The sequence below is a fragment of the Polyodon spathula genome, chromosome 6 (genome assembly GCF_017654505.1).
Source record: "Polyodon spathula isolate WHYD16114869_AA chromosome 6, ASM1765450v1, whole genome shotgun sequence".
Classification (NCBI taxonomy): domain Eukaryota; kingdom Metazoa; phylum Chordata; class Actinopteri; order Acipenseriformes; family Polyodontidae; genus Polyodon; species Polyodon spathula.
In genome coordinates this window covers 65,954,924-65,967,123 of record NC_054539.1, presented here as the reverse complement: position 1 = coordinate 65,967,123, position 12,200 = coordinate 65,954,924, and the positions used below count along the sequence as shown (strand labels likewise).

The 12,200-nt window shown below is 36.1% G+C and overlaps 1 protein-coding gene across 2 annotated transcripts in view; it reads right to left on the bottom strand.

Annotated features, from left to right (window-relative positions):
- LOC121317487 (exostosin-1-like) overlaps positions 1–12,200 on the bottom strand; it is a 338,142-nt gene that overhangs the window by 30,061 nt on the left and 295,881 nt on the right. For both annotated transcript variants that reach the window (XM_041253479.1, XM_041253480.1), the window contains 3 exons: positions 4,955–5,087; positions 1,337–1,455; positions 202–297 (listed from right to left, as the gene is read on the bottom strand). In XM_041253479.1, the coding sequence (XP_041109413.1) occupies positions 202–297; positions 1,337–1,455; positions 4,955–5,087 (348 nt within the window). The remainder of the gene's footprint in view (positions 1–201; positions 298–1,336; positions 1,456–4,954; positions 5,088–12,200) is intronic.

Below are 12,200 nucleotides of genomic sequence, written 5' to 3'. Positions count from 1 at the left end.
CCTAAGAAAGGTATTCTCCAGATGGGTTATGGCTCATGGTGAGTGAATAGAGTGAATACTGTATGTATTGCTACAATTGGGACAACACAGGATACAGCAAAGCTATAGTGTGTTTCTTGTAAATACTGCAGGGGGTTCTCTAACACTTTCATTTTATTGAGATTAAGGAGTGTTAGACCCCACAGTAATGGTGTCACCTACCTTACTCTCTCCCTCAATGACTGTTATAGGCACTGAGGTGGAGGGCCACTTGTTTTTCAGAGGTAAAGGCTTGTCACAGTTCCATAGCACAATTATCTGGGGTACAGGGGAAAAAAGTCCTGATCACAGTGGGCAACTACAAATTCAGTTGATTTTACATTTCCTAGCAGAAAAACACATTGAACCCCAATGGTTTCAAAGAAAACCAGACACTACCCTTCCTGAGAAAATCTCTGAATATAATACCGGTTTACTCACTCGGGGAGGTTTGGCGATCCCCAGTTCAAATCCAGGCTCAGCTACTGACTCACTGTGTGTGACCCTGAGCAAGTCACTTAACTTAAGTGACTTTGCAGCACCAATTGCATAGTTCAACCCCTAGCCTCTGTAAGTCGCTTGGGATAAGTTTCTGCTAAATGACTAAATAATAATAATAATAATAATAATAATAATAATAATAATAATAATAATAATAATAATAATAATAATAGGGCCTGATTTACCAATGTGTGCCATAAACCTTTTGAGCAGTTTAAAAAAGAAATGATGCAAATTGCATTTTTCCATGAAGACTAATAAATCTGGACCATAGTGGTAAACTCTGATCTCACTGAAACATCTGTCATAGATTATTATCAGTTTCTTTTGGTATTACTGCATACAATACCATGTGTGTTTTATGTGGATAAAACTCTGTAATGTACTCCACTTTAAAGTATAGATATCTTCTGGTTATCCTTATTAATAACCAAAATACATTTGAAGTGTCGTTAGAAGAAACACAAGGTTTTTCTTCTGTGTTATTTCCAGCCTACACTTGTGCTGTGATTACTTAATTTATACCAATTACCTGTTAAATTTGGTTAAATTAAACAACAAGTAATAAATGTTTTTTAATCATCCTGTAATTCTTGCATTATTGCATTATTTTATTTGTGATATATACATATTTTGAGTCTTAACATTTGACATATAAACAGACAGCACAATCACTTTGAGTTAATTAGATATGTTGTCATTGAAATGTCCCATCCTTTGAAGAGCTGTATGTATCAACATCATGCATATTTTTTAACCTACAGTAGGTCCAAACAAGGTTCTGCATTCATAATCATGAAGTGAATCATGGTCTTACCTGTGCGCAGTATTTGGATTTGGCAACAGCAAGTAGTAGTTTGACAATAGGCTGGGACTGTGACATCAGAGGGGTGACGGCCTGGATAACAGCTGTGAACTCCTGGGATGGGCTTTTACCTACAGCAATGTTGAAGAAAACACATTATCGATCTACTGACACCATTACAGAGACAAATCAGGGCTGAAACAAGATACGCTGTTTTAACAGTGACACAGGGATGAATGTCTAAGATACTCTTTGTGGCTATCATTTGGAGGAAACTGCAATTGTGGTAGTGGAGGAAAACTAGAATTTGTCTAGACTAGAAGCACTTTGTTGTGACATCTGCATGCTTCACAGTGTTATTTCCTAGTTTCGTCTAGGGTGGCAGTCTAGAGGGGAGCCTTCAGCAATGCTCATTGGTATCTATAGGAATCCTTTACAGAATAATGATAAAATGGACCTGGGGGAGCCACTTGTGCCCCGTGCTCTTTACCAGCATAATGAAGGAAACAGCCATGAGCTATCCATATAAGCATATGGATATTTTAACCATCAATAAACACAACATAATATGATCATATACTTAATATATTGTAGCCAGTTAAACATAGGTTGTACAATACATCATTGCCTGTTTCTGTAGATCTATATCCCTAGCTAAATGGATGAGATGAAACTGTGATACACTTCTCTTCCTTTACAATGACAGCTACATATTACAGCAGCAACCTTGGAAAATCCTGTAAGTTAATCAGAGATAAGGTCTACTAACAACAGGCAAAGCATTTATGGTCTTTCTGTACACATATGCTCTAGAGAATAAACAGGTTGATTTCAACTAGTGATAATTTCAATGAAGTATGTGTATGAGGCTGAAAGAAAAGAAAACCAATGTAAAAATCTTTCACATTTAAATAAAAACCAATGCATTTCCACACGGGACTGATGGAACAGATCAAATGGTGCTATGGATCTTTAAGTTTCCATATATTTCCCTTTGAAGATTTTCCGACTAAAGGCTTGGTGAGCCAGTGGTTAAAGAAAAGGGATTGATACCAGTAGGTTTTCAGTTTACATCCTGGCTCAGGCACTGACTCACTGTGTGTAACCCTGGGCAAGTCATTCAACCTTCTTGTGTTCGGTCCTTTGGATGAGATGGAAACTGAGGTCCTTTGTAAGTGACTACAACAGCAATTGTTGATGCAGAGTTCACCTCCTAGTCCCTGCAAGTGTTTACTAAAATAATATAATGATTATATAATAATAATAATATAATAATATATTATTATTATATTAATTATATAATTAATAATAATAATGATTATAATAATATAATATAATAATAATATTATTATTAGGAGCTACCCTGAGCTTAAATGAATGCATTGAAGCAGAGAGGCTCTTGCACACACATACATATATGATTTAAATGATGAAAAACAAAACACAAATTACAAAAGGCATAAGCACAAGTTCACCAAGCTTATATATGCTATTTTTATAATTCACCTGTTCTGTAAAAACCTACCCAAAGATGCTCTCCGCTTTGTTAGCAAAATCATTTTTTAAAAGTTATATTATTAGACTGATCAGGTAATGTAATCTTTAATGTTTCTTTTTCTTTTGAAAGAGTAAAGAAATACTTAATGTGTTTTTTTGCCAGTGCCCCCACTAAAGCCTATATGTGTATAGACTAACATCACAGTAGTCATTGTGTGTGTGTGAGTGTGTGTGCAAGTATGGTGATAAGGGGGGCTCTGAGGGTGCTAACAGAAAAAGCAGTTCAATACATCAATGACAATTTCTGACAGGGAGGACAAGGTGAGATTGCATTTTCACTCAATAGTTGACAACCACAATTAGATTTTTCTCAACTGGGGCCACTTGGAAATTGAATCATTGTGCTGTACTGTTAAGCATTACAATCAAACACAGAGTGCTACTTTACAATATATCTAGTGAAAAAAAAAATCTGTATTATACTTAGATCTCTTTAAAACATCAATGAATGTGGGAGCTGTACAGTATAGCAGTAGATATGCCCTTAGTTTCATTTTTAGTTGTGTTATGTCACAAGCTGAGTTTTTTTTTTTCCTTTCACATATACATGGCAATTGCACATGCTCATTGCTGTGTTCTTTTTTGTTTTGTTCAGTGCAGTCACTAGGTGATGAAGATTCTTCTTATTCAAAATGTCAGTCAGAACAGCCTGTTGCATCGTGCTGCTAGTACACCCCTGAATTGTATATTACTGTGCTGCTAAGTGTACTCCTGCTGAGCGTTTTGGGTCCAACAATCACATTTTTGAGTTTACATGACTGAGAAACCTGAATGGAAAAGGAATTGAAACAGGTTAACCAGGTACTCAGATCAGGTTTCAAGGAATCAGATTACTTGCACACAACATGGTTCTCAAATCTCCTATCAGGATTGGAACTTTCATGTGCCATGTAAACATGTAGAATTTTATTCAAACCAGTCATGCACAGACTGTAATTTGTGCCAGTGAGGGGTTCTAATATGAAAAGACATCACTTGGTAAATATTTTGTTTGCTTCCATGTTTTAGTACGTGCACATCAGAACCCCTTCGATTCTTTTTTTCAATAAACATTTGACATTTTTTTTCTGTGGTTTTATTTCAAAATAAATATAACTCCATGGTTGCTAGGATACTTTCAATACCAGGCTTGCTAATTCAGACCCAGGTGTCTGAGTACATTACAGATCTTCAGATCAAACAGATTCTTTAAATAGAGGCCTGACTTTCTGCAGAAATTACTTTTTGAATGCAGGGAGGGGTTACATTTTAATTATGGTGTTGCTACCATTATAGCAGCATTAGTACCACATAACAAAAGAAACAAAATATGCTGAAGATAAGTGCAATTATGCAGTTATATTTTATTAAACCTGATAAAAGCGATACAAATTCCAATTGTCTCTTCAGTCTTGCAGAGATTCAAACTCTCAGATGTACAGTATCTAAATGGTTGACTACTTCTCTGTTTGTTAATTTTCCAAACGTTCTGCATGATTGCACATTATTTAAGTAGTTTGAGTGGAACATTAGTAACACTTCAAAATAACGTAGAAACTGTGAGCTATATTCTCAAAGCAATTTACTCCAAATCACCATTAGTTTTTTTTTTTTTTTGTCTAAAGGAAAAAAAAAAACACAGGAAACAGTTCTAAAATAAATCAGAACAATGTCCAGTTGTTTATTCGTGGTTTAGTAACTTTATTGGGTGCGTTTTTATTCCCTGAAAAAATTGTAAAAGTAAAGAGTTCTGAGAATCTAGCCCTGTGTTTTGTGTGCAACATAATTCATGGGAGAAATATGACAGTAGGTATGTTTAATTGTTTCGTATGTGTTTTTAAGACTGCAGTTAGGGGTTAAAGGATGTGATGTGCATTCTCATCTTTGGACTCTGGGATTGATTGTGAAATAATTTGATGTCTCGTCTGTTCATACCAGTCATCAATTAGATAATGCCGTAATACGTTTTGTATCAATACAGTAAGATATACTACTATGACTACTACAACAACAACAACAACAATAATAATAATAATAATAATAATAATAATAATAATAATAATAATACAGCTATAAATAAAAGACATGACTTACCCAGCACTGAATAATAAAATGGAAATTCTGCTGAATTTGTAGAATACTGTGGCAATATGTACAGCCCCCCTGGTAAGGAATTCCACATTAATTTATTTCTTGATATGTGTGAATAGATTCGATCTTGGATTATCTGAAAAAAAAGAAAATATAATGTGTGTTCTTGTAATGACAAGTTGATATAGATAGAAACAATGCTGGTTAATAGGCTGTTGAAATACACTGTGTTGAAGGATCCCAGGGTGTCAGCTTCAACAACATTACTGGGGAGTTAGTTCCAGACTCTCATAATTCTCTGTGTAAAAAAGTACCCCCTATTTTCTGTTCTACCTGCCCCTTTATCTAATCTCCATTTGTGAACCCTGGTCCTTATTTCTTTTCTCAGGTCAAAAAAGTCCCTTGGGTCGACATTGTCAATACCTTTTATAATTTTGAATGCTTGAATCAGATCGCCGCATAGTCTTCTTTGTTCAAAACTGAACAGATTCAATTCTTTTAGCCTGTCTGCATATGACATACCTTTTAAACCCGGAATAGTTCTGGTCGCTCTTCTTTGCACTCTTTCTAGAGCAGCAATATCCTTTTTGTAGCGAGATGACCAGAACTGAACACGGTCTTACTAATGCATTGCAAAGTTTTAACATTACTTCCCTTGATTTAAATTCAACACTTTTCATTATATATCCAAGCATTTTGTTGGGCTTTGTTATAGTTTCCCCACATTGTCTAGATGAAGACATTTCTGAGTCAACATAAACTCCTAGATCTTTTTCATAGATTCCTTCTTCAATTTCAATATCTGCCTAGTGGTATTTATAATGCACATTTGTATTGCCTATGTGCAGTGCCTTACACTTTTCAATATTAAATGTCATTTGCCATGTGTCTGCCCAGTTCTGAATGCCATCTAGCTTCTTGCTTTGTTCTTCTGCTGATGTGACCTGCACTGGGAGTTCTGCTTTTCTCCAATCTACTGAACACAATTTTATATATATAATGGGTTGAAAAAGTATTCAGGCCCCAACACTTATTTTACATTTTGTTGTCTCAGATTCAGAATTTGAAATAGATTAAATTAGGATTTTTTTTCCCACTGATCTGCAAAGCCTTGAGCACCATGTCAAATCAAAAGAAAAATTCCAAAAGCTTTCAACAATTTACTAAAAATGAAAATCAGAAATGATCATTTTAGAAAAGTATTAATATAAATGATTGAGTGATTAAAAAGAAACCAAAAACATTTTATCAATGTCCATCATTTATGCACCTTATTTTTGGGGGGGAAAATACATGTGTTATAATAGTGATAAGTTTCTTTTGATGCCTTTGCTTAATTCAACAGACTTCTTTGGATTTTCTTCATATAAAATATATGCCTTCTGCCTCTCTTCATTTTTTAATTCGACACCATGCTTTACTCATAACTTGACATTTATTACAAGAACCAAAGGGATAAAGCAGGTTCAGAAGCATTTGAACTAGAAAGGAAGGGGGGAGAAATCAACAAAAAAAACAGAAGGTAGACTGAATCAAAACAAGAACAACAACTCAGGTAAGACAACCATTAAATGTATTTATCTAAATGCTAGAAGTATCAGAAACAAAATTCTAGAACTTGAAGCTACTGCACTAACAGGTAACTATGATGTGATAGGTGTTACAGAAACGTGGTTGTCTGAGAGTGATAGGGATGAATATAATATTTGTGGGTATACACTGTATAGGAAAGACAGGCAGGACAGAAGAGGAGGAGGGGTAGCGCTATACATAAGAAACAGTCTTGAAGCCCAGGTGTTAAACCTGGACAAAGAAAATAAAACCGAATCAATATGGGTCAGAATAACGGACAAAAATTCAAAGGGCATAATAATAGGAGCATGCTATAGACTGCCAGATTCAGACAGTGAGCACAATAATCTGTTATACAATGACATTAGAAATGCGTGTAGCAAAGGAGATGCCATACTAATGGGGGATTTCAACTTCCCCCACATAAAATGGGAAAACTCGGTGGGTAGCGCGAAGGATGAAATAGAAATGGTGGAAATGACAAATGACTGCTTCCTAACACAATTTGTCAAGGCACCGACTAGAGGGGAGGCATGCCTTGATTTAGTCTTTTCAAATAACGAAGATAGAATAACTAAAACAGAGGTCAGAGAACCACTGGCAAACTCAGACCACAACATGGTCTCATTTGAAGTGTTTTTTAAAACCCCAAAAGTAATGACTAAAGCTAAGGTTTACAATTTTAGAAAAGCAAACTATGAAGGTATGAAACAGAGACTAGATTGGAGTAAAATAGAGAAAACACCCACAGAAGAAGGATGGATGTTCTTCAAAAATGTAGTACTAGAGGCGCAAAACAATTATATCCCTAAAGTAGACAAATCTAAATGTAAAACTAAATTGCCAAAATGGTTTAATAGATCAATTTAAAAAAATATTCAGCGAAAAAAGGCACTTTACAGAGTATTAAAAAAGGACCAAAAAGAAAGTACGCAGAAAGAGTACACGGAACTGCAAACGCAAGTCAAAAAGGAAGTTAGAAAGGCCAAGAGAGAAATAGAAATGAACATTGCTAAGGGAGCTAAAACCAATTCCAAAATGTTTTTCCAATATTACAACAGCAAGAGAACATTCAAAGAGGAGATTAAATGTTTAAGAGATACAAATGGCAAAATCGTAGATGAAGAAAAAAAAATAGCAAATATATTAAATGATTACTTTTCACAAGTTTTTACAAAGGAAGATACTGACAACATGCCCCACATGTCATCCAGTTCCTATCCAGTTTTAAATAACTTTAGCATAACTGAGGCAGAAGTGTTAAAGGGACTAGGAGCTCTTAAAATAAACAAATCCCCTGGGCCGGATGAGATCCTCCCAGTAGTACTCAAAGAAATGAAAGAAGTAATTTACAAACCACTAACCAAGATCATGCAGCAGTCTCTTGACACAGGGGTGGTACCGACAGACTGGAAAATTGCAAACGTAATACCGATCCACAAAAAGGGAAACAAAACTGAACCAGGTAACTACAGACCAGTAAGCCTGACTTCTATTATATGCAAACTTATGGAAACTATAATAAGATCCAAAATGGAAAATTACCTATATGGTAACAGGGTCCTGGGAGACAGTCAACATGGTTTTAGGAAAGGGAGATCGTGCCTAACTAACTTGCTTGATTTTTTTGAGGATGCAACATCGATAATGGATAATTGCAAAGCATATGACATGGTTTATTTAGATTTCCAGAAAGCTTTTGACAAAGTCCCGCACAAAAGATTAATTCTCAAACTGAATGCAGTTGGGATTCAAGGAAACACATGTACATGGATTAGGGAGTGGTTAACATGTAGAAAACAGAAAGTACTGATTAGAGGAAAAACCTCAGAATGGAGTGTGGTAACCAGCGGTGTACCACAGGGATCAGTATTAGGTCCTCTGCTATTCCTAATCTACATTAATGATTTAGATTCTGGTATAGTAAGCAAACTTGTTAAATTTGCAGACGACACAAAAGTAGGAGGAGTGGCAAACACTGTTGCAGCAACAAAGGTCATTCAAAATGATCTAGACAAGATTCAGAACTGGGCAGACACATGGCAAATGACATTTAATAGAGAAAAGTGTAAGGTACTGCACGCAGGAAATAAAAATGTACATTATAAATATCATATGGGAGATACTGAAATTGGAGAAGGAATCTATGAAAAAGACCTAGGAGTTTTTGTTGACTCAGAAATGTCTTCATCTAGACAATGTGGGGAAGCTATAAAAAAGGCTAACAAGATGCTCGGATACATTGTGAAAAGTGTTGAATTTAAATCAAGGGAAGTAATGTTAAAACTGTACAATGCACTAGTAAGATCTCATCTTGAATATTGTGTGCAGTTCTGGTCACCTCGCTATAAAAAAGATATTGCTGCTCTAGAAAGAGTGCAAAGAAGAGCGACCAGAATTATTCCGGGCTTTAAAGGCATGTCATATGCAGACAGGCTAAAAGAATTGAATCTGTTCAGTCTTGAACAAAGAAGACTACGTGGCGACCTAATTCAAGCATTCAAAATTCTAAAAGGTATTGACAGTGTCGACCCAAGGGACTTTTTCAGCCTGAAAAAAGAAACAAGGACCAGGGGTCACAAATGGAGTTTAGACAAAGGGGCATTCAGAACAGAAAATAGGAGGCACTTTTTTACACAGAGAATTGTGAGGGTCTGGAATCAACTCCCCAGTAATGTTGTTGAAGCTGACACCCTGGGATCCTTCAAGAAGGTGCTTGATGAGATTTTGGGATCAATAAGCTACTAACAACCAAACGAGCAAGATGGGCCGAATGGCCTCCTCTCGTTTGTAAACTTTCTTATGTTCTTATGTTCTTAAAAACTATTAAAAAGACCATTTTTCATTCATTTATTCGCAACTACCAAGTGCAGCTGGATACAGAATAGTATCAGTTCACAATGAGTGAGAAGCAAAAAATTAGTTCTTGTTCAATTCAATGGACATGATCAAGGGCTGTTTAGTGGAAGAGACCTCGGGATTTGATAGTAGATGATATGTGCTTATAACTTGGAGAAGGGTTCCCTTGGATCGTGGAGAGCCGTCCTTGCGGAGATGAGACCGAACTAATAAAGGCTGGGCAGCAACAAATACTTCCCCCAAGGGGACCTAGATGAGAGAAATGGGAGATGACAGCGATAGATAAATTTGACCAGGGGTCCCCCTTGACTCACAGTGAACCTTCCTCACAGCGGACGAAGCCTGCGGTGGCTGGGCTTCTAAGGTTGGATAGTGAGATTTGCAGACGGAGAGCAACTTAAAGCTTGGGGTTTAAATAGGGGATTTAGCAGATGTTATTGGTTGGAAGGAAGTAGTGGGAGGAGCCTTCGCTCATGACCCTGGAATATCACCCAAGTTTACGATTGGCTTTAAAGCTCAGGTTATTTGATGATAACAAGCTTGTCAGCAGAGCATTCAAAGCAGAATGTCCACAGTTTGTGGTTGGATTATTTTCGTAAAAATAATGCTGTGATTATTTTATTAATTCTTATTTCAATAGAACTATACAAGTTGTACCGAGTTTGAACAGTACAGTATACTGTGATTAATTTATTCACTGCAGTTCTTTCAACCATTTTCATAAGGACATTTAACTAAAAATGATCTTGTAAATACAGTAATACTGTAAAAATGTGAGTTCTGTTACTTATTTGCATGTTAATGCCATGGCTCATGTGCACCCATGGTTAACGCGACACCTTGGGAAAGTCAACACTAAATGTTAACTGAGATTGACTGTATATAGTATGTGCTCACAAGTTAGTGTGGGCCTGTGGCAGGAAGCGCTGTTTTGTTTGTTTTATTTTGTATTATTATGATTTATGTAAATATGACCAGCGAAAAGCCTTATTTTTCTGTATTGTTATTATTTGAGGCGCAGGCAAAGTCGCTGCCATTGTCTGTTATTTTTTGTTATTATTTGTAAAAACCTTGTGAGGATGCTTGACTGACCAGCTACTGATTATTTAACCACGCATTCCTTATTAAACCCGTGCCAAATGTGACCTAGGGATAATATAATAATTGCTAGCTAGTTAATCCCTCATTCACCGCTACAAAAACCTGCAGCTTTGGCTGCAATGGGATGTGTGTTCGAGAGGAAGAACGAGTCAGGTAGTGAAGGAAAGTAAAGCTTTAAATAGAATTGAATAGAAAACAATTGCTAAAATGTGCTGGGCCTACACCAGCATGATACTTGTTTGTTCCGCTTGTTTGGCCAAAGTGCCTTTTTTTGGTGTAGTTTTGTTTTGTTCAGCCTGTTTGATGTATTATTATTTAATAAACGCACTGAGCGCCGTAGTGTCTCAGTTTTGCCCCGCCTTTCCTTGTTTTGGTTCGTGTTTTTGGTCTGACGTCACCCTCTGCAAAGCCATCCATTTCACAGGATCTTATTCCTACTACCGATGACACACTTGTATCATTCCTATTTATGTATTATTTTGCATACAGGCAATAACAGCACGTGACCCATACATTGTGCACTCTAAATCTGCACAATGCTGTGAAAGGTACCCCAGCCTTCTTGCGGAAGACCACCTGACCTTGTGTGAGGTCTTATCCCTAGAGTAGATTAATGTGCTGCCAAAGTCTAACAGACTGCTGTGGCACAAACAGTGTTGTGCTCATATATATTGACATAAAAAAAACTCTCTAAGTCAAGTCTAGACCAGAGCCTTTCTCTGTGTCTGAGACCCTTTTATTATTTGTATTATTTGTTGGGGTCATTTTTTAAAGAATAGGATTACATCACTTACTAGCTTTCAATGTATATAGTAATACATATTTTAATTAAGATGTTTCAGTTTTTGTACAATATGTGTAGTAAATGGATATTGTGTTTTGGACTGTAAAGAACAGTACATTAAACCTGTTTTTTCTACCAGCAAAACAGTCCAAAATAATGGATAGAAATCTGTGAGACTATCCACAGAAATTAAGACCATTTTGATGAAAAGATTCAGCTTACAGGTAATGGCACCAACGGCCCTACCACCTGTTCAACTGCAAATATCACACAAACACATATACAGCTTTCTTATACTGCACAAAATGCATAAATAATGCATATGTACCAATATACTAATACAAGGACACACAGTGTGTGTGTGTGTGTGTGTGTGTGTGTGTGTGTGTGTGTGTATATATATATATATATATATATATATATATATATATAGGTACATTCTACATAATACCTATTGTTGAGCTAAATGCTGGTAACTAACCTTAGCTTAAGGGACTTATTAAACTTTTTTTTTTAAGTTTACTGCCTTACTGTGGAAATACAAAGTAATTACTGAGGCATATTGGAACAACCGACAAAGGAAAAGCACTGTACAGGCTGAAATAGTGAAATGGCAGCACATTATTTAAGCCTAGCACAGACACTTGTATTACTTTCTCATATGCTGTTATGGCCTAAAATAGCTTAGCCTGGAGTAAATTGGATAAATAATCAATTACTCCCAAACCTTACCAAGCAGATACCCGATAAGGCACTGTGTATAATTTATTTAGTCTAACAAAAACAATTTTTTCTCCCAAAGTAAATAGACACAATTGGTACAACATATGAATTATCTGATAAATAACCCTTTACAACTAGACAGGGTGAAGAATACTGTTAAAAACTGCCTGGTAGTTGCCTTCCTCTGTGCAGGAGTTAATGGGCTATAAC